The sequence below is a fragment of the Choloepus didactylus genome, chromosome X (genome assembly GCF_015220235.1).
Source record: "Choloepus didactylus isolate mChoDid1 chromosome X, mChoDid1.pri, whole genome shotgun sequence".
NCBI classification, from domain to species: Eukaryota; Metazoa; Chordata; class Mammalia; order Pilosa; family Megalonychidae; genus Choloepus; species Choloepus didactylus.
The window spans coordinates 285,594-308,610 of record NC_051334.1 but is presented as its reverse complement, the minus strand read 5'-3'; the positions used below and the strand labels follow the sequence as shown (position 1 = coordinate 308,610).

Here is a 23,017-nt window from a genome sequence, read left to right as displayed (position 1 = left end):
AAACCTAATTTACTTTCATTTGTTACTTTATTTCCTTCATGTTGCTCACAGCAGCTGCCCTGGCTTGATTCTATGTCCCTGCTCCCTTTACACCAAGACCTCTGCCAGATACAAGTGGAGATGCAGTTAAATTCAAGTTTTTCCTCCGTAATTCCTGCCTTAGGGAGGAAAGTTTTATATCCCATATTCCAGATGTGACTCCAAACTAAAATGCTGTGGTTTTTATATAATTACAAAACTATGAATTTGGTGAGGGAAGGAGAAGCTGGTAACACGCGTACCACAGCTTACACACAATTTATATTTACCCTTCCCCCCACCCAAAAAAAAGGCAGAAAGAGAAAATTCTTGCTAAACTACACCTATTTGTAAATGTTTTAGTAAAGCTAAAACATCCTATCAGGCTAGCCCTCAATGGCCGACGCGGCTTACAATACATTGAAACGCCACACCTTGGCTCTTAAAAACAAATTAAACTGCATCATTGTAACATTAGTAAACGAGCGAAAAAATAAAATTTAACAAGAAAATGCTTTATTCCTTGTAAACGTTAGTGCCTAAAGTAAAACAGTTAAGGTGACTCCTAGGTCCATTTAAGGACCAATGCATTTCTAATTTCACTTCAAAACTCACGTTTCTCTTGATAGAACTTTCACTACTCATATGAATCAATCATAATTATGGTTGCTTTTAAACTTATAAATGGAATAGGGAGAGGAAAAAGGCAGGGAGATTTTTCCGAGGTAGCTGGATGAGCTGGAAGAAAGAGGGAAAAGATGAAAGCAGTTTGGAGGGACTTTCACGGAAATGCCCGAGGTCTAATTAAATGAGCTACATGTGAGAAAAATGAGAAGGAAGGGGGTGGAGAGAGGCAAGCTGTAGGAATGATTCTCTTCTACATAGGAATAGAACCGAGTTGCACAGGGAGGACATGAGGTCAGTTCGGGCATTTCCTGCATTGTCCACTAGGTGATATTACAGGCCCTGGACAATCAGTGCTTTCACTCATTTACTCACTGTTCAACAGTCATGTGCTCAGGGCCTTCTATGTGCTAGGCACTGGGGACACACAGATGACAGATACAGTCTGAGACAGGTAATACAGGAGGAATAATGGCCTTTGTGGGGAGAGTTTGATTCACATTCTGAACATAGAGTTTGAAGGGCCTGTGGGCATAGCCATGGTGAAGTCCAATAGGTGGTAAAATTTATGAGTTTGGTGTTCAGGGAGAGAAGTTTCATCTGGATATCCAAATAGAGGTATAGCTGCAGCTGTGAGAGTGGAAGAACTCACTCAACGTGTGCAGAACAGTCCTTTTCAAGGTTGTATGTGCAGGGAGAACTTGTTAAAATACAGATTTCTGGAATCCACTCCCAGAGATTCTGATCAAGGACTGGGTTGAGGCCCAAGAACTTACATTTTCATTTCTAATACGCTCTTAGGTGATGTGGCTGTTGCAATCGGTGAATCACACTTTAAGTTGCATAGAGGAAGAGTTTGTTAGGGATGGATTCTTCAGAAGAGGATGGTCAATAGATGGATTTCAGAAGGATTTTTGCATAGGAGCATATTCTTGCATTAGACCAAGGGAGGAATCAATAGCTTTTAAGATAATTTTTAAAAGAATCTGTGACTCAAAAAAGAATGAACAGGAGGCGGGGCAAGATGGCGGAGCGGTGAGGAGCAGAATTTCGTCTCTCCCCTAGAGCAGCTGGCAATTACCCAAGAACTATATGAAACAGTGCTTTCAGGGTCTCCAGTAAACAGTCACACATTGGACACAAGTTTGGAATTGGAGGAAAAGCTGAGATCGCAGCGAACATTGTAAGTTCCCCGGACCAGGGGTCTGGCGCCCCTCCCCACCCAGACCTCACAGACTGTCTTGCTGCCGGCTCCCTGAAAGGGGGGAAAAAAACACCAAAAAACAGCAATCTGCTGAGGGCAAGAAGGGAGGCTCAACCCAGCCTCAACTGCAGAATTAATTAACAAATTAATTAACTAATTTTGGGAGCTGGGGTGCTAAAGAAGGGCTGGGCTCCGAGAAGTGGGGGCACGTAAAAGCGGGCACCCATTCCCAGACTCCAAAAAAGCCATTTTTTTTCCCCCTACATTTTGCCCCTTCTGGCTTCTCACTGATCCCTTATCTTTTTGCATTTCAATAGCCCCCGGCAGGGGTGGAACTGAAGCGGTTGGAGAGTAATTATCAGACAATAGCCCAAAGCATATCTTTAAATGCTCTATTCTGACACTGACAAAACTTCCAGGCTGGGGAAAGACTTTTAAAAGAGACTCTTTTTTTTTTTTTTAACTTTTTTCTTTTTCTTGATTTCTTTCCTACTTTTTTTTTTTTTTTTTAAATCTAAAGGTAATATATGTGGTTATTTTCTATTGGAAAGCCCAGGTTGAGGGACTAGGCTGGGCTTGGGGGAGACAGAGTACCCACAGTGTCTTTGAGTTCTGTATTCACTACTGAAGGCCTCCACCCCCGTCTTTAATTGGCAACTCAGGCTGACCAAGGAATCTACCTGGAGAGGCCCCAAAGAGGAGAGAGGAGAAGGGAATAGTGCCCCTGAGAGACAACTGGAGTTCTGAGGACTGGGAGAGTGGAGGGAGGTCCAGCTCAACTGGCAGTCCTCCTTCTGGGAACTCAGACCCCAGGGGCTGGAATTCAGATTCTGGCTTCAGTCAGCCACACCCCCAACAGAATCAGAGTCACCAGGAGAACTAAAGTCTACATACCTCCCTACACTGGTGGGGGAGCTGCGGGCTGGCCAGCGCCACCTGATGGACAGGAGAGGAAAAGCACCAATTCTAAAGGCCTCATAGGAGGGTCTCATTCTCAGGAAAACTCCATACCCTCCCAATGAGACCTGGGCCTCACTAGACTGGGAAAATCTGACTAGGGTCGACCATATCTGACGAGACCCACTCACAAAAAGGTTACATAGAGGCAGAGCAAGAAACAGAAAAAACAAGAGGGGAAAAATTCTGATCAACTAAATAGAACCTAAGTTAGAGGTCTAGAATAAGTTGAACTGAATAACAGAGGCCAGAGAACAAAGCCAACCAACAAGAAAACCACTAGGTGAAAGACAGAAAACAAGCTCCAAAATAAACTAATCAAGAAAATCAGATGCCTAGACAACTTAAGATAACAAGCCATACCAGGAAACACGAAAACACGGACCAGTCAAAGGAACAAACTAATAGCTCAGCTGAGACACAGGAGTGGAGGCAACTAATGCTAAATAAATTTGATGAAATGAAGGAAGATATAGCAAAAGAGCTGAAGGATATAAAGAAGACACTGGCTGACCATAAAGAAGAATTCATAAACTTAAAAAAGCAAATGGCAGAACTCATGGGAATGAAGGCCACAATGGAGGAGATGAAAAACATAATGGAGGGACACAACAGTAGATTTGAACAGGCAGAAGAAAGGATCAGGGAACTGGAAGACAGGTCATTTGAATTCATACACACAAAAGAACAGATGGTGAAAAAAATGGAAAAATATGAGCAGGGTCTTAGGGAGCTGAGTGACAACATGAAACGCACAAATATACGTGTTATGGGTATCGCAGAAGGAGAAGAGAGGGGAAAAGGGGCAGAAAGAGTAATAGAAGACATATTCACTGAAAATTTCCCAACTCTTATAAAAGACAGAAAATTAGAGATTCAAGAAGTACAACGTACCCCAAATAGAATAGATCCCAATAGACCTACTCCAAGACACTTACTGGTCAGATTGTCCAATGTCAAAGACAAAGAGAGGATTCTGAAAGCAGCAAGAGAGAAGCAATCCATCACATACAAGGGAAGGTCAATAAGACTATGTACGGATTTCTCTGCAGAAACCATGGAGGCAAGAAGACAGTGGCATGATATATTTAAGCTACTGAAAGAGAAAAACTGCCAACCAAGAATTCTATATCCAGCAAAACTTTCCTTCAAAAATGAGGGAGAGATTAAAACATTTTCAGACAAACAGACACTGAGAGAGTTTGTGAATAAGAGACCGGCACTACAAGAAATACTAAAGGGAGTGCTACAGGCTGATAGGAAAAGACAGGAGAGAGAGAGTTGGAGAAGAGTGCAGAAATGAAGATTATCAGGAAAGGTAAAAGGAGAGGAAAAATAAGATATGACATATAAATTCCAAAAATAAGATATGACATATAAATTCCAAAAAACAAAATGGTAGTAGAAAGTACTGCCCTTAACACTAAATGTAAATGGATTAAACTCCCCAATAAAAAGACACAGACTGGCAGAATGGATTAAAAAACAGGACCCATCTATATGCTGTCTACAAGAAACTCACTTTAGACACAAGGACAAACATAGACTGAAAGTGAAAGGTTGGAAAAAGATATTTCATGCAAACAACAACCAGAAAAAACCGGGAGTAGCTATATTAATATCAGACAAGTTAGACTTCAAAAGTGAAACAATTAAAAGAGACAAAGAAGGACACTATATATTAATAAAAGGGTCAATTCATCAAGAAAACATAACAGTCATAAATATTTATGCACCAAACCAGAATGCCCCAAAATTCATGAGGCAAACACTGCGATCACTGAAAGGAGAAATAGATACCGCTACAATAATAGTTGGAGACTTCAATACACCACTCTCATCAATGGATAGAACATCTAGACAGAGGATCACTAAAGAAACAGAGATGTTGAATTGTATGATAAATGAACTAGACTTGACAGACATTTATAGAACACTACATCCAACAACAGCAGGATACACTTTTTTCTCAAGTGGTCATGGAACATTCTCTAGGATAGACCACATGTTGGGTCACAAAGCAAGTCTCAACAAATTTAAAAATATTGATATTATACAAAACACTTTCTCAGACCACAATGGAATGAAGTTGGAAATAAATAAAAGGCAGAAGGTCATAAAATTCACAAACATATGGAGGCTAAACAACACCCTCTTAGAAAACCAGTGGGTAAAGGAAGAAATTACAAGAGAAATTAGTAAATACCCCGAGGCAAATGACAATGAAAACACAACTTATCAAAACTTATGGGATGCAGCAAAGGCGGTGCTGAGAGGGAAATTTATTGCCCTAAATGCCTATATTAAAAGAGAAGAGAGAGCAAAAATTGAAGAGTTAACTGCTCACCTGGAGGAATTAGAGAAAGAACAGCAAACTAACCCCAAAGCAAGCAGAAGGGAAGAAATAACAAAGATTAGAGCAGAAATAAATGCAATTGAGAACAGGAAAACAATAGAGAGAATCAACAAAACCAGAAGTTGGTTCTTTGAGAAAATCAATAAAATCGATAGACCACTGGCTAGGCTAACAAAAAAAAGAGAGAGCAGATGCAAATGAACGCAATCAGAAATGGGAAAGGAAATATAACTACCGACCCTGCAGAAATTAAGGAGATAATGAGAAGATACTATGAGCAACTATATGCTAATAAACTAGACAACTTAGATGAAATGGACAACTTCCTAGAAAAGCATAAACAACCAACATTAACTCAAGAAGAAATAGATGACCTCAACAAACCAATCACAAGTAAAGAGATTGAGTCAGTCATCAAAAAGCTCCCCAAAAGGAGAAGCCCAGGACCAGATGGTTTCACATGTGAATTCTACCAAGCATTCAAGAACGAATTAGTACCAATCCTGCTCAATCTCTTCAAAAAAATTGAAGAAGAGGGAAAGCTACCTAACTCTTTCTATGAAGCCATCATCACCCTAATACCAAAACTAGGCAAAGATACTACAAAAAAAGAAAATTATAGACCAATTTCTTTAATGAATATAGACGCAAAAATCCTCAACAAAATACTCGCAAATCGAATCCCGCAGCACATTAAAAGAATTATACACCACGACCAGGTGGGATTTATTCCAGGTATGCAAGGCTGGTTCAACACAAGAAAATCAATTAATGTAATACACCACATCAATAAATCAAAGCAGAAGAACCACATGATCATCTCAATTGATGCAGAAAAGGCATTTGACAAAATTCAACATCCTTTCCTGATGAAAACACTTCAAAGGATAGGAATAGAAGGGAACTTTTTCAATACGATAAAGGCAATATATGAAAAACCCACAGCTAACATTACACTCAATGGGGAGAGACTGAAAGCTTTTCCTCTAAGATCAGGAACAAGACAGGGATGCCCACTATCACCACTGTTATTCAACATTGTGCTGGAAGTTCTAGCTAGAGCAATTAGGCAAGAAAAAGAAATAAAAGGCATCCAAATTGGAGAGGAAGAAGTAAAACTTTCACTATTTGCAGATGACATGATTCTATATGTAGGAAATCCAGAAAAATCTACAGCAAAGCTACTAGAACTAGTCAATGAATACAGCAAAGTAGCAGGCTACAAGATCAACACGCAAAAATCAGTAGTGTTCCTATACACAAGTAATGTGCAACAAGAGGAGGAAATCAAGAAAAAAATCCCATTTACAATAGCAACCCAAAGAATCAAGTATTTAGGAATAAACTTAACCAAGGACACAAAAGACCTTTACATAGAAAACTATAAGAAACCGCTAAAAGAAATTGAACAAGACCTGAAAAAATGGAAGAACATACCATGTTCATGGATTGGAAGACTAAATATAGTTAAGATGGCAATTTTACCTAAACTGATTTACAGATTCAATGCAATACCAATTCAAATCCCAACAACTTACTTTACAGAAATAGAAAAACCAATAACTAAATTTATTTGGAAGGGTAAGGTGCCCTGAATAGCCAAAAATGTCTTGAGAAAGAGGAATGAAGTGGGAGGTCTCACACTACCTGACTTTGAAGCATATTACAAAGCTACAGTGCTCAAAACAGCATGGTACTGGCATAAGGACAGATATACTGATCAATGGAATCGAATTGAGTGTTCAGAAGTAGACCCTTGCATCTATGGACAACTGATCTTTGATAAGGCAGTGAAGCCGAAGCAACTGGGAAAGCGCAGCCTGTTCAATAAATGGTGTTTGGAGAACTGGATATCCATTTCCAAAAGAATGAAAGAGGATGTCCATCTCACACCTTATACCAAAATTAACTCAAAGTGGATCAAAGACCTAAACATTAGCACCAAGACCATAAAACTCTTAGAAGAAAATGTAGGGCAATATCTTAAAGATCTTGTGATAGGAGGTGGTTTCTTAGACCTCACACCCAAGGCACAAGCAACCAATGAACAAATAGACAAATGGGATCTCCTCAAAATTAAACACTTTTGTACATCAAAGGACTTTGTCAGAAAAGTAAAAAGGCAACCTACACAATGGGAGATGATATTTGGAAACCACATATCAGATAAGGGTTTAATATCCCAAATATATAAAGGAATCCTGCATCTCAATAACAGAAAGACAAACAATCCAATTAAAAAATGGGCAAAAGACATGAACAGACATTTTTCTGAAGAGGAAATACAAATGGCTCAAAAGCATATGAAAAAATGCTCAACTTCACTGGCTATTAAGGAAATGCAAATCAAAACCACAATGAGATGTCATCTCACACCTACCAGAATGGCCATTATCCAAAAAACAGAAAATGACAAGTGCTGGAGAGGATGTGGAGAAAGAGGCACACTTATTCATTGTTGGTGGGAATGTAGAATGGTGCAACCACTCTGGAAGACAGTGTGGAGGTTCCTCAGGAAGCTAAATATAGATTTGCTGTATGACCCAGCTATTCCATTGCTAGGTATATACTCAGAGGAACTGAAACTTAAGACACAAACAGACATTTGTAAACCAATGTTTATTGCAGCATTATTCACAATTGCCAAGAGATGGAAACAGCCCAAATGCCCATCAAAGGACGAGTGGATAAACAAACTGTGGTATATACACATGATGGAATATTATGCAGCTGTAAGACAGAACAAAGACATGGATCATGTAATAATGTGGATGAACCTTGAGGACATTATGTTGAGTGAAGTTAGCCAGAAACAAAAGGACAGATTCTGTATGGTCTCACTAATATGAACAGACATTAATGAACAAACTTTGGGAGTTAAAAGCTGACAACACAGGCGACCAGGAGATAGAAAGAGGGTAGAAATCAGGCATTTGATGCTGAAGGACTACAGAATGTTTAGGATTGATCGCATAGATCCAGAAATAGATAGCATAATACTGTGTGATGGTAGCACGGTATTGTAAGTACACTGAACAAAGATGTCTGTGAGTAAAGCTGAAAGAGGTGGGATAGGAGAATGTATGACACCAGAGGTAAAGATAGATGATAAAGACTGGGACTGTATAACGTGGCAGAAACTGGAGTGGCCAATGACTGTTACTAAATATACAAATATAAAAATGTTTTTGCATGTGGGAAAGCAAATGAATGTCAACCATGTAGAAATTTGAAAAAGGGATGGTATTCTGGAAAAAACATAATCAAAGCAAACTGGAGTCTATGGTCAACAGTAACATTGTAATATACCTCCATTAAATGTAACAAAGGCAATACGCCAGTGCTAAATGTATATGAGAGGGGGATATAGGGGAGTCATATGGGATTCTTGGTAGTGGTGTTATTTGCTGTCCTTAGTAGTATATTGTATTGTATGACATGTTATTTTTCTTTTTATTAATTTTTCTTATTCCTAAAAAAAAAAAACAACAATTTTTCTTGTAGTAATCAGTATGTTCAAGTGCTGATTGTGGTGATAAATGTACAACTTTATGATGATACCATGAACAACTGATTGTACACTGTGGATAAATGTATGGTATGTGAATATAACTCTATAAAATTGTAGGAAAATATATATATAGGAGTAAAAGTGTTGGAGAAAACATGGTGAGAGGGATGATGCCTCACCAATATGGACTAACTACAATGTGTAAACTCAGAATTGAATCTTAGAACATAGCCTAACGTGGACACAATAATTGTAATAGTCCCTAGATTGTAAGCTCTTACAGCAGTTAACTCTATCCCTGAATTGTAAGGCCTATCTCTAAACTTTGAGATGCTGATCCCCTAGCGTATAACCTGATTGGTCTCTGGAACAATGCATATCTCTGAGACACCTGAAACTCAGAGCAGATATGAATGTCAGTATTAGTGCATACAGCCACTGTCAAAAAAAAAAAAAAGCTGAAAAAGAGCCCAGACTTCAATTAGTGATATGAATGAAGCAGGTCTGGTTAAGACCAGGTGTGCCGGTTTGAGTGTACTGTGTCCCCCAAATGCCATTATCTTTGTAGTCTTGTGTGGGGCAGAAGTTTTGGTGCTGGTTGGATTTGCTTGGAATGTGCCCCACCCAGCTGTGGGAGATAATTCTGATGGGATGTTCCCATGGAGGCGTGGCCCCACCCATTTGGGGTGGGCCTTGATCGGTGGAGCTATATAAATGAGCTAACTTGGGGGGAGAAAAACGAGTGCAGCTGGGAGTGACGTTTTGAAGAGGAGCAAGCTTGCTAGAGAGGAACGTCCTGGGAGAAAGCCGTTTTGAGGCCGGAGCTTTGGAGCAGATGCCAGCTGCCTTCCTAGCTAGCAGAGGTTTTCCAGACGTCATTGGCCATCCTCCGGTGAAGGTACCCGATTGCTGAGGTGTTACCTTGGACACTTTGTGGCCTTAAGACTGTAACTGTGTAGTGAAATAAACCCCCGTTTTATAAAAGCCTATCCATCTCTGGTGTTTTGCATTCTCCAGCATTAGCAAACTAGAACACCAGGGCAAGCGAGGCCAAAGGGTAAAGGTTGAAACTGCTTGTGTTTTAAAACTTCAACTTCCATATGAGACCAAGGGAAGAGATATCTATTTGGTACAGGATCTAAATTTTCTAAATGGTACAACTCTACAGTCGATTTGTTCAAACACCACAATTGCATGGAACTTTGAATAGGAAGTGAGATACGGTAGGTTAGTATAGGCTGGAGTGAAATAGTGACACATCCTAGAGTAATTTGGGCAGATAATAAAAAATATATTTACAGCCTCCCCCTCCCCAGCCCCGAGGATCTGGGGGAAGGTGCGGATGTGTTGGACATCCTCACCTGGACTGGTGTTGATGTTGTCACAAACATTGGGACTGGCGGTTTGATGTGCTGAGCCCTCGAGCATGGGACTTGCCCTTATGAAGCTCATTACCACAAAGGAGAGTCTAAACTTGTATGTAATGGTGCCTAAGAGTCTCCCCCTGAGTACCTCTTTGTTGCTCAGATGTGGCCCTCTCTCTCTCTAACTGAGCCATCTCGACAGGTGAACTCGCTGCCCTCCCCCCTACGTGGGACCCGACTCCCAGGGGTGTAAATCTCCCTGGCAACGCAGAGTATGACCCCCGGGGATGAATGTGGACCCGGCATCGTGGGACTGAGAGTATCTTCTTGACCAAAAGGGGGATGCAAAATGAGATGAAATAGTTTCAGTGGCTGAGGGATTCCAAATGGAGTCGAGAGGTCACTCTGGTGGACATTCTTATGCACTATACAGATAACACCTCTTAGGCTTTAATGTATTGGAATAGCTAGAAGTAAATACCTGAAACTACCAAACTCCAACCCAGCAGTCTGGACTCCTGAAGACAATTATATAATAATGTAGATTACAAGGGGTGACAGTGTGATTGTGAAGACCTTGTGGATCACACCCCCTTTATCTAGTGTATGGATGAGTGGAGGAATGGGGATAAAAACTAAAGGACAAATGGGGTGGGATGGGGGGATGATTTGGGTGTTCTTTTTTCACTTTTATTTTTTATTCTTGTTCTGGTTCTTTCTGATGTAAGGAAAATGTTCAGAGATAGATTGTGGTGATGAACGCATAACTATGTTGTCATGCTGTGGACAGTGGATTGTATATCATGGATGATTGTATGCTGTGTGAATGTATTTCAATAAAACTGAATGCCAAAAAGCATCCACTGGATTTGGGAACTATGGGGACATTTAATAAATAATGTGGGGCATGACTGGCAGGTGGGGCAACCAAGATGCAAAAGGAAGAGTCAGTTCTCCAAAACCCCACAGTCAACTCTTAGCAAAACCAAGCTCCCAGCCAAATGTTCTTTCCATGGTAGGATATTATGTAATCTCCCACTGGGACCTTTGTGGTAGCAGCACAACAGCCTAGTTGCTTTTGGGAGAGAGGAATGTGATAGAGATGGAAGAATGGCATTGCCTTGAAGTGGGTAGAGGAGAGGGAAAGGTGACATCACTTGCAAATAATCACTTTCGTGAACAAACTATCTGCAAGTTGAGTTCCCATAATGAAGGAAGTAAAGTTTGCTGGATCAGGTCAGAATTCTGCCTCTTACCTAGCTGTAATACAAACTAGTTCCTGAAGAGCTCATTTTACCTTCAATAGGGATTTGGGATTCTGAATTCCAGACCTGGAACTCAGACAACATAGTGCTCTAATCCTGCTTTCGAAGTAGAAGTTTCCATGCCTGAAGTTTACTGATTTGTTGCGTTAGTGATGTATTTCATACCTGGAAATATTCCTTAAACTTTAAAGGAAACTTTAAAAAGCATCAGTTCCTTTTTTGAGTGGACAAGGAGTCTAGATTTGGACAAGAATAGTTATTAGAGCCCCAGGCAAAACTGGGCCAGTTCTGCTTTCCCAGGATTGTCAAGACTGGAAATGGCCTTCAGCTTGGGAAGCTCTGGGTTAACAAGGAGTCAACTCATTCTGCCATATCGGAAAGGATGTTTCCAAGCCTTCTGCAAAATCACCCCCATCTTGTTGGGGAAGCCCAGGCAATCCCTTCATTATAATATCCTTCATAGATATCTATATTCAGACTAGACCTAATTCTGCTTGGCTAAACTAAGGTTCATGGGATCAGCACCCCGTGGGGAGCAGCAGGAGCTGAGATTCATTTCAAGGAAGTGCAGATGCTCAGTTTACACAGAACAGCATCTACTTCACTGGGAAAACATCCGGCAAAGCTTCTCACTAAAGTAAGCCTCGTCCTCCCTCCCTCCTTCAACTTTTAATGGAAAGACCAGTGTATCTGGTTCTCTTGCATGTGACATGATCCTGAGGAAAATGTCCTCTGATGGATTTCAGAACTCTCACTACTGGTCTCATCTAGAGACTGGGTGACGGTACTTGAGGTTCAGACTGAATAAGAAGTTTGGATGGCTCCTTTGAGTGGACATATAAATATTGCTTAATTTCCTACTTCCCATTAATGCTGAGACTCTAGATCTATAAAAATGTCTATCATGTACCTTTCCAATCCAATAGCCACCTGTTACAGTTATTGCTCTTTAGGGGAAGGGGGCACTCAGTGACATTTTTTTTTTTTTTTTTTTTTTTTTTTTAATCATCATTTTATTGAGATATATTCACATACCACGCAGTCATACAAAACAAATTGTACTTTCGATTGTTTACAGTACCATTACATAGTTGTACATTCATCACCTAAATCAATCCCTGACACCTTCATTAGCACACACACAAAAATAACAAGAATAATAATTAGAGTGAAAAAGAGCAATTGAAGTAAAAAAGAACACTGGGTACCTTTGTCTGTTTGTTTCCTTCCCCTACTTTTCTACACATCCATCCATAAACTAGACAAAGTGGTGTTTGGTCCTTATGGCTTTCCCAATCCCATTGTCACCCCTCATAAGCTACATTTTTATACAACTGTCTTCGAGATTCATGGGTTCTGGGTTGTAGTTTGATAGTTTCAGGTATCCACCACCAGCTACCCCAATTCTTTAGAACCTAAAAAGGGTTGTCTAAAGTGTGCATAAGAGTGCCCACCAGAGTGACCTCTCGGCTCCTTTTGGAATCTCTCTGCCACTGAAGCTTATTTCATTTCCTTTCACATCCCCCTTTTGGTCAAGAAGATGTTCTCCGTCCCACGGTGCCAGGTCTACATTCCTCCCTGGGAGTCATATTCCACGTTGCCAGGGAGATTCACTTCCCTGGGTGTCTGATCCCACGTAGGGGGGAGGGCAGTGATTTCACCTTTCAAGTTGGCTTAGCCAGAGAGAGAGGGCCACATCTGAGCAACAAAGAGGCATTCAGGAGGAGACTCTTAGGCACAAATACAGGGAGGCCTAGCCTCTCCTTTGCAGCAACCGTCTTCCCAAGGGTAAAACTTATGGTAGAGGGCTCAACCCATCAAACCACCAGTCCCCTATGTCTGTGGTCATGTTAGCAACCATGGTGGTGGGGTTGGCGAATACCCCTGCATTCTCCACAGGCTCCTCAAGGGGGCACAAACACTTTTTTTTTTTTTTTTTTCCCTTGTTTGTCTTTTTTCTTTTTTTTTTTTAACTTTCCCTTCTTTTTTCAAATCACCTGTATGAAAAAAAAAGTTAAAAAGAAAACAAACATACAATAAAAGAGCATTTCAAAGAGACCATAGCAAGGGAGTAAGAAAAAGACAACTAACCTAAGATAACTGCTTAACTTCCAACATGTTCCTACTTTACCCCAAGAAAGTTACATAATATAGCAACATTTCAGTGAACTTGTTCCTACTACAACCATCAGAAATTAACAGACCATAGTCATTTCTGGGCATCCCCAGAACGTTAAATAGCTTATCTGTTCTTCCTGGATTATTGTTCCCCCTTCCTTAATTGCTCTCTACTGCTAGTTCCCCTACATTCTACATTATAAACCATTTGTTTTACATTTTTCAAAGTTCACATTAGTGGTAGCATATAATATTTCTCTTTTTGTGCCTGGCTTATTTCGCTCAGCATTATGTCTTCAAGGTTCATCCATGTTGTCATATGTTTCACCAGATCGTTCCTTCTTACTGCCGCGTAGTATTCCATCGTGTGTATATACCACATTTTATTTATCCACTCATCTGTTGAAGGACATTTGGGTTGTTTCCATCTCTTGGCAATTGTGAATAATGCTGCTATGAACATTGGCGTGCAGATATCTGTTCGTGTCACTGCTTTCCGATCTTCCGGGTATATACCGAGGAGTGCAATCGCTGGATCGAATGGTAGCTCTATATCTAGTTTTCTAAGGAACTGCCAGACTGACTTCCAGAGTGGCTGAACCATTATACAGTCCCACCAACAATGAATAAGAGTTCCAATTTCTCCACATCCCCTCCAGCATTTGTAGTTTCCTGTTTGTTTAATGGCAGCCATTCTAACCGGTGTTAGATGGTATCTCATTGTGGTCTTAATTTGCATCTCTCTAATAGCTAGTGAAGCTGAACATTTTTTCATGTGTTTCTTGGTCATTTGTATTTCCTCTTCAGAGAACTGTCTTTTCATATCTTTTGCCCATTTTATAATTGGGCTGTCTGTACTATTGTCATTGAGTTGTAGGATTTCTTTGTATATGCAAGATATCAGTCTTTTGTCAGATACATGGTTTCCAAAAATTTTTTCCCATTGAGTTGGCTGCCTCTTTACCTTTTTGAGAAATTCCTTTGAGGTGCAGAAACTTCTAAGCTTGAGGAGTTCCCATTTATCTATTTTCTCTTTTGTTGCTTGTGCTTTGGGTGTAAAGTCTAGGAAGTGGCCTCCTAATACAAGGTCTTGAAGATGTTTTCCTACATTATCTTCTAGGAGTTTTATGGTACTTTCTTTTATATTGAGATCTTTGGTCCATTTTGAGTTAATTTTTGTGTAGGGGGTGAGGTAGGGGTCCTCTTTCATTCTTTTGGATATGGATATCCAACTCTCCCAGCCCCATTTGTTGAAAAGACCATTATGGCTCAGTTCGGTGACTTTGGGGGCCTTATCAAAGATCAGTCGGCCATAGATCTGAGGGTCTATCTCTGAATTCTCAATTCGATTCCATTGATCTATATGTCTATCTTTGTGCCAGTACCATGCTGTCTTGGCAACTGTGGCTTTATAATAAGCTTCAAAGTCAGGGAGTGTAAGTCCTCCCACTTCGTTTTTCTTTTTTAGAGTGTCTTTAGCAATTCGAGGCATCTTCCCTTTCCAAATAAATTTGATAACTAGCTTTTCCAAGTCTGCAAAGTAGGTTGTTGGAATTTTGATTGGGATTGCATTGAATCTGTAGATGAGTTTGGGTAGAATTGACATCTTAATGACATTTAGCCTTCCTATCCATGAACATGGAATATTTTTCCATCTTTTAAGGTCCCCTTCTATTTCTTTTAGTAGAGTTATGTAGTTTTCTTTGTATAGGTCTTTTACATCTTTGGTTAAGTTGATTCCTAGGTACTTGATTTTTTTAGTTGCTATTGAAAATGGTATCTTTTTCTTGAGTGTCTCTTCAGTTTGTTCATTTCTAGCATATAGAAACATTACTGACTTATGTGCATTAATCTTGTATCCCGCTACTTTGCTAAATTTGTTTATTAGCTCTAGTAGGTGTATCGTTGATTTCTCAGGGTTTTCTAGATATAAGATCATATCATCTGCAAACAATGACAGTTTTACTTCTTCTTTTCCAATTTGGATGCCTTTTATTTCTTTGTCTTGCCGGATTGCCCTGGCTAGCACTTCCAGCACAATGTTGAATAACAGTGGTGACAGCGGGCATCCTTGTCTTGTTCCTGATCTTAGAGGGAAGGCTTTCAGTCTCTCACCATTGAGTACTATGCTGGCTGTGGGTTTTTCATATATGCTCTTTATCATGTTGAGGAAGTTTCCTTCAATTCCTACCTTTTGAAGTGTTTTTATCAAAAAGGGATGTTGGATTTTGTCAAATGCTTTTTCAGCATCTATTGAGATGATCAATTGATTTTTCCCTTTCGAGTTTTTAATGTGTTGTAATACATTGATTGTTTTTCTGATGTTGAACCATCCTTGCATGCCTGGAATGAACCCCACTTGGTCATGGTGTATGATTTTTTTAATGTGTCTTTGGATTCGATTTGCAAGTATTTTGTTGAGGATTTTTGCATCTATATTCATTAGGGAGATTGGCCGGTAGTTTTCCTTTTTTGTAGCATCTTTGCCTGGTTTTGGTATTAGATTGATGTTAGCTTCATAAAATGAGTTAGGTAGTGTTCCATTTTTTTCAATGTTTTGAAAGAGTTTGAGTAAGATTGGTGTCAGTTCTTTCTGGAAAGTTTGGTAGAATTCCCCTGTGAAGCCATCTGGCCCTGGGCATTTATTTGTGGGAAGATTTTTGATGACTGATTGGATCTCTTTGCTTGTGATGGGTTGGTTGAGGTCTTCTATTTCTTCTCTGGTCAGTCTAGGTTGTTCATATGTTTCCAGGAAATTGTCCATTTCTTCTACATTATCCAGTTTGTTGCCATACAGTTGTTCATAATATCCTCTTATAATTTTTTTAATTTCTTCAGGATCTGCAGTTATGTCACCTTTTTCATTCATTATTTTGTTTATATGGGTCTTCTCTCTTTTTGATTTTGTCAGTCTAGCTAGGGGCTTGTCAATCTTGTTGATCTTCTCAAAGAACCAACTTTGGTGATATTTATCCTTTCTATTGTTTTTTTGTTCTCTATGTCATTTATTTCTGCTTTAATCTTTGTTATTTCTTTTCTTCTACTTGGTTTAGGATTGGTTTGCTGTTCATTTTCTAGCTTCTTCAGTTGATCCATTAGTTCTTTGATTTTGGCTCTTTCTTCCTTTTTAATATATGCGTTTAGTGCTATAAATTTCCCCCTTAGCACTGCTTTTGCTGCATCCCATAGGTTTTGGTATGTTGTGTTCTCATTTTCATTCGTCTCTATATATTTAGCAATTTCTCTTGCTATTTCTTCTTTAACCCACTGATTGTTTAGGAGTGTGTTGTTTAACCTCCAGGTATTTGTGAATTTTCTAAGTCTCTGATGGTTATTGACTTCTAATTGTATTCCATTGTGGTCAGAGAATGTGCTTTGAATAATTTCAATCTTTTTAAATTTATTGAGGCTTGTTTTATGTCCCAGCATATGATCTATTCTGGAGAAAGTTCCGTGAGCACTAGAAAAGTATGTGTATCCTGGTGATTTGGGATGTAATGTCCTGTAGATGTCTGTTAAATCTAATTCATTTATCAGATTGTTTAGGTTTTCAATTTCCTTATTGGTCTTCTGTCTGGTTGATCTATCTATAGGAGAGAGTGATGTGTTGAAGTCTCCCACAATTATTGTGGAAACATCAATTGCTTCCTTTAGTTTTGCCAATGTTTCTCTCATGTATTTTGTGGCACCTTGATTGGGTGCATAGACATTTACGATTGTTATTTCTTCTTGCTGAATTGCCCCTTTTATTAGTATGTAGTGGCCTTCTTTGTCTCTCAAAACATCCCTGCATTTGAAGTCTATTTTATCAGAGATTAATATTGCTACACCTGCTTTCTTTTGGCTGTAGCTTGCATGAAATATTTTTTTCCATCCTTTCACTTTCAATTTCTTTGTGTCCCTGTGTCTAAGATGAGTCTCTTGTATGCAACATATTGATGGTTCATTTTTTTTGATCCATTCTGCGAATCTATATCTTTTAATTGGGGAGTTTAATCCATTTACATTCAACGTTAAAACCGTGAAGGCATTTCTTGAATCGGCCATCTTATCCTTTGGATTATGTTTGCCATATTTTTCCCCTCTCTCTATTAATATCCTTTATTGTACCCATACCGAATCTCTTTAGTACTGAACCTTTCTCCAAGTCTCTCTGTCCTGTCTTTGTTTCTCTGTCTATAGGGCTCCCTTTAGTATCTCCAGTAGGGCAGGTCTCTTGTTAGCAAATTCTCTCAGCATTTCTTTGTCTGTGAAAAATTTAAGCTCTCCCTCAAATTTGAAGGAGAGCTTTGCTGGATAAAGTATTCTTGGCTGGAAATTCCTCTCTCTCAGAATTTTAAATATATCGTGCCATTGCCTTCTCGCCTCCATGGTGGCTGCTGAGTAGTCACTACTTAGTCTTATGCTGTTTCCTTTGTATGTGGTGAATTGCTTTTCTCTTGCTGCTTTCAGAACTTGCTCCTTCTCTTCTATGTTTGACAGTGTGATCAGTATATGTCTCGGAGTGGGTTTTTTTGGATTTATTCTATTTGGAGTTCGCTGAGCATTTATGATTTGTGTATTTATGTTGTTTAGAAGATTTGGGAAGTTTTCCCCAACAATTTCTTTGAATACTCTTCCTAGACCTTTACCCTTTTCTTCCCCTTCTGGGACACCAATGAGTCTTATATTCGGACGCTTCATATTATCTATCATATCCCTGAGGTCCATTTCGAGTTTTTCAATTTTTTTCCCCATTCTTTCTTTTATGCTTTCATTTTCCATTCTGTCATCTTCCAGGTCACTGATTCGTTGTTCAACTTCCTCTAGTCTTGTACTATGAGTGTCCAGAATCTTTTTAATTTGGTCAACAGTTTCTTTAATTTCCATAAGATCATCCATTTTTTTATTTAGTCTTGCAATGTCTTCTTTATGCTCTTCTAGGGTCTTCTTGATTTCCTTCATATCCCGTACTAGGGTCTCATTGTTCATCTTTAGTTCTTTGAGTAGCTGCTCTAGGTGTGTCTCTTCTGGTCTTTTGATTTGGGTGCTTGGGCTTGGGTTATCCATATCGTCTGGTTTTTTCATATGCTTTATAATTTTCTGTTGTTTTTGGCCTCGTGGCATTTGCTGTCCTTGATAGGGTTCTTTTAGGGTTTGTAGACCAGTTGAAGTCCTTATCTCTAATTTATCAGATCTACAGCTTCGTGGAGTACACTTTCTCTAACTAACCAGCAGGTGGCGTCCACGAGCCACCTGTTCTCCACAAGCCAGATCTCCCCTGCTTAGCCTTTTTGGTGAGTGGGGGAGTGAGTCTTGTGGGGCCCAATTGGTGTCCCAAGCTTGCGTGTGTAGTTGGTGTTGCCTGCCCTGTATGTGGGGCGTGTTTCTGGGCAGTCGGGGAGGGGGGGTGGCCCTAACAATCAAATCTCCCTGATGATCCTAGAGTTTTAAAGCTACTGCAATAGTCTAATCCTTCAGTTCAGTCCTGCCACAGTTTGTCTCTGCCACTGACCCACAAGTCTTTGGTATTGGCGTATGGCTCCTGAGACTTGCAAGTGGGCCCCTCTTCCAGGCTGTGCACCCCGGGTCCTCTGTTGAGGGATGACTGTGCTATGTCACAGGTGAGTGCCGTCCCCCCAGGGCAGTTCTGGGCTGCTGGGCTGTGTTGGGAGGCTCCCAGTCTGCTCAAATGATGGCTGAATGGGGCTCTGTTAATTCACACTGCTCCCCCTTCCCAGCTCTGGGACATTCAGCTGAGGTTGCAGGGAAGGCTAATGTCCACGCCCAGTTTTGTGGTGTGTGCCTGTTATTTGAAGCACTTCCGTCACACTGGGTTGTCTGGGGCAGCTCTGGGCTATGGGGCTGGCGATGGGCAGGAGTGTTTCCTGTCCACCAGGATGGTGGCTGTGAGCGGACACCCCCCTTTTCTTGGGAAGTTGTGTTGTTTAGTGAATTTTCTCAGCCACTGGATTATTGCCTTTTGTCTCAGAGCTCTCTTATTTCTGCTCTTGACTCTTGACTTGACGTGCCCAAATTTCAATTCTTTGAAGCTTTCTGTATTGAGCTTCTTAGAGTAATTGTTTTAGAAAAAGCAAAAAGGATTTAAAAAAAAAAAAAAAAAAAACGGCCCTCCTCAGAGATCTAATGGGTTATTGAAATGCTAATAGACAAAGCAACCAGGGCCATTAAGGAAAGGTGCCCTGGGCAGAGAGATCAGCCTTGCTTCGGGATTTGCATATGCGCCTCAAGGCCTGATCTCCGCCCTTCCCCTTTCTGTGTTCACCAGAACTCCAAAAATCCTCTGCTTTTACTTTGGAGCTTCTCGTGTTGTTTTCCTTCTATGCCCGTCTCCTCTCTGCTGGGCTGGCTGCTCTCAGAGTCTCTGGTGTCTGGCCTCAGTCTATCTATGGTTGGAGTTTGAATCAGTAGAATGAGTTTCCGATGAGAGCAGCCACTGCAATTCTCCCTTCTCCTTCCTGGAGCTGACAGCCCCTCCTCCCCCGGGACTGAGCCTGGCAGGGAGGGGCGCGGGTCCCCTGGCCGCAAAAACTTACAGATTTCGCTGATCTCAGCAGTTCCACGTTTTCATGAGTGTTGTATGAAGTATGCCCAAAGACAGATTGCTCTGTGGTGTCCAGTCCACGCAGTTCCTGGCTTTTTACCTACTTTCCTGGAGGAGTAACTAAAACATACAGCTCACCAGTCTGCCATCTTGCCCCGCCTCCCTCAGTGACATTTTAAGCAATCATTCCATTGTAATCATAGTGACATTAAAATTCCTCTACTCCATCAGTTAGAGAGTCAGAAAATCGAGACAAGATATCTAAGTTCCTTTCGTTTCAAAGGCTACATGACTGTCAGGTCCATTCACTGACTCTTAAAGTCTGGGTTGGCCATAAAATAGGCTAAGGAGTTGACAAAGTTTGAGAAACACAGACAGCATTCCAAACACATGCAATAAACTTTACCCACGTGAAGCAAGGGAGCACTCCGTGCGAAGGGCCTTATCCCTGTTTTCACACTGTAGTTATTCTTCTCTTACCCTTGCTGGCCCCCTCAAAGTTTTGCCAGGTTTTACCTGGACTTTTTTTTTCCTTACACACACAATGTGTTTACTTGCCATTTTAAGGATTTTGCCGATACAACTTTGCAAGCCATGAATGTTCAGTAAAGCAAGACCTCCAAGGCCCAGCTGTGTGCCTGTCTGCACCTGCAGAGGGGCTCCTTACCTGGGAGACTGTGATGCCACACTTCTTGGCTAACTCCTCTTTGGCTTCCTCACTGGGATAAGGGTTGCTGAGATGGGAATAGAAATATTCGTTCAGGATTTCTGTAGCTTGCTTGTTGAAATTCCGTCTCTTCCACCTTGATAAAGAGAAAGGGAACAGAATAACAAAAGTTCAAACCAAATAAATATTTAAAAAAGGGGGGGAAGAGGATCTGCTTCTGAAAGAAGATAAGCTTTTGAGCAAAAGGTGAGCTGGAGGAGATTTGGAAAAAGGGGCTGGACACCAAAACCAGGGCTAAAAGCATTTGAGAAATACCTCATTGTGCACCTGTCCAGGTAGTGAACAGAAGGATGGTCACAAATGTTTATACGGAATGGTGAGGAACAGAAAACTTCAAGATTCCGACAATCTTGAATGTGGATCCTGGATCAACTGAACACCACGAGCCGGGTGACTTTGGGTTACTGTCTAAGCCTCAGCTTCTTCAATGGAAAGTGACAGGTGGGAGTTAGGGTGCCGTAGGGCCATATGAAGACAGCACGTAGCACAGTGCCTCATCAAAATGTTAGGACATAGCACTGGTAATTTCACAGCACTGGACATAGCACGGGAAACTTTCGAGTTAAAAAAAACTACCAGTGCTATGTCCTAACTCGAAAGTTTCAGGCATTTAAAATTATTCAGTTCTCACAACTAGTAAGGTAGGTATGGTTATTCCCATTTACAGATGAAGAACTAAGGTCAAAGGTCACTCCATTGGCACATTATGGAGCCCATCCACAAGCCCAGCCTCTTTCTTCTATACAAATTGTAGCCAGAAGTTTACAAAAAAAAGTTATCATCTTCTCTCTATTCTATCCTGGTCTGAATACATGCAGCATTTTAAAAAGGCATTTGAGGAAGAGGGCACAGAACTGACTGAAATTAACCCCTTGACTGCTTGACCTCTCTCAAAAGGAGAGAAGTGGCACTTCTTAAGCGAGAACAGCTGCTAAATGGTAAAACAAACACCCACAGAAATCTTTTTAATATACAGGTTGCTGCAAAGGAAGAAAACCACTTTTTGAATAAAAGCATTTTTCTGACTTTTTAAAAAAAGTGCTAATTGAACTAATTTAATGTGATAATCCCTTTATTGCCTCCTCACAGCTAAGGCCTGTGGATAGCTGGGGAATTTGCTGAGAGATCCCGGCTCATTGCTGAGGATGGCTGTCTCTCCTTGAGATTGTGGGCTACCATCTTTAAATTAGCTCAATTAGCACTTTTGCCTTTCTTGCTTTTATCAAATGCCTTTCCTTATGGATGTGCAAAGACTTCCAGAACATCTCTGGTTATACCAGAACACAGAATTTCCCAATTTAACCAGCATAAAGCACCAATGGCCATGCTAGATGGGAAATTCAGCTAATACTGCATTTTCAGGGTCCCACTTGTATTAATTAACACAATAAAGTGCCTGATTTTACCAGATGAACACCATCTGTGCACAGGTATTAACCACATCTGTCCAGACTACACCAAGTCCAAGTCACTCTCCCAAGTCCTGCTGAGTTTCTGGGTCACCCAGCATCAGAAATCTCACAGACTGGATGAAAAAGCCCAACTAAAAAGTAGGCATGTGCTAAAAGCTCTTGCATTTTGAGAAATATGGCCAAGTGGCTAACCGGGTCTCCGGGCTGGTGTTTATATGACCTCTGGCTTTGTCTTTGCCTAAAGAAGACAGTTGTTTTAGGCCTACGGATCCAGACCCTGAAGGCTCCCCTAATTGGGAGAGCCTGGGTTCATGCACTGAGTTGTTTGCATTAGCATTACAGTGTATTTTTTGGGATTCTTCCAATTGAGCTCAAAGGAAGCCTCTCTGGAACGAGCTAGTGGTATGGGGATGGTGCAGACAGCTGTTCCCGGCCCTCTTCTCGTTTTGATGTGTAATCTTCCCTGGGTGGTCTCATTTACACTGATGGACTCGCTTATCACCTTTCACAGTGGCTCCTCAACCCAAAGGCCTTTGAAATCCTAGGACCAAAATGTTTCAGGATTTTCAGAAACCCAGTGAAAATAACACACTTCTGATGATAAGGTTGGTCAGAGCTAAGACACCTGGTTTCTTTTCTTTGGTATGACGTGTTATCAGTTCAGAGAGCTAACATTTGTGATCTCAGGATTTTAAGAAATGTGGAAGTTGATTAAATATTACTGGATGAATACAGTGCTTTAGGGAGAGTGGCGACAGAAACCTTTCGAAGCACAGGATCCAAGGGGGGCGGATTTTTTTATAACAGATTCGTGATGGTGAAAAGTGTAAGCATCACAGACATAGACTGCTAGTTCCAAATGTGATCTCATGCCCTAACACTGCTTCTAGGAGCTGCTGCCCACTTACTGCTGCCTC

At 40.7% G+C, this 23,017-nt stretch overlaps 1 protein-coding gene across 1 annotated transcript in view; it reads right to left on the bottom strand.

Annotated features, from left to right (window-relative positions):
* LOC119522637 (pre-B-cell leukemia transcription factor 1-like) overlaps window positions 1–23,017 on the bottom strand; it is an 83,520-nt gene that overhangs the window by 48,701 nt on the left and 11,802 nt on the right. Inside the window, 1 exon segment of the mRNA XM_037821121.1 lies at window positions 20,629–20,764. Coding sequence (XP_037677049.1) covers window positions 20,629–20,764 — 136 coding nt within the window.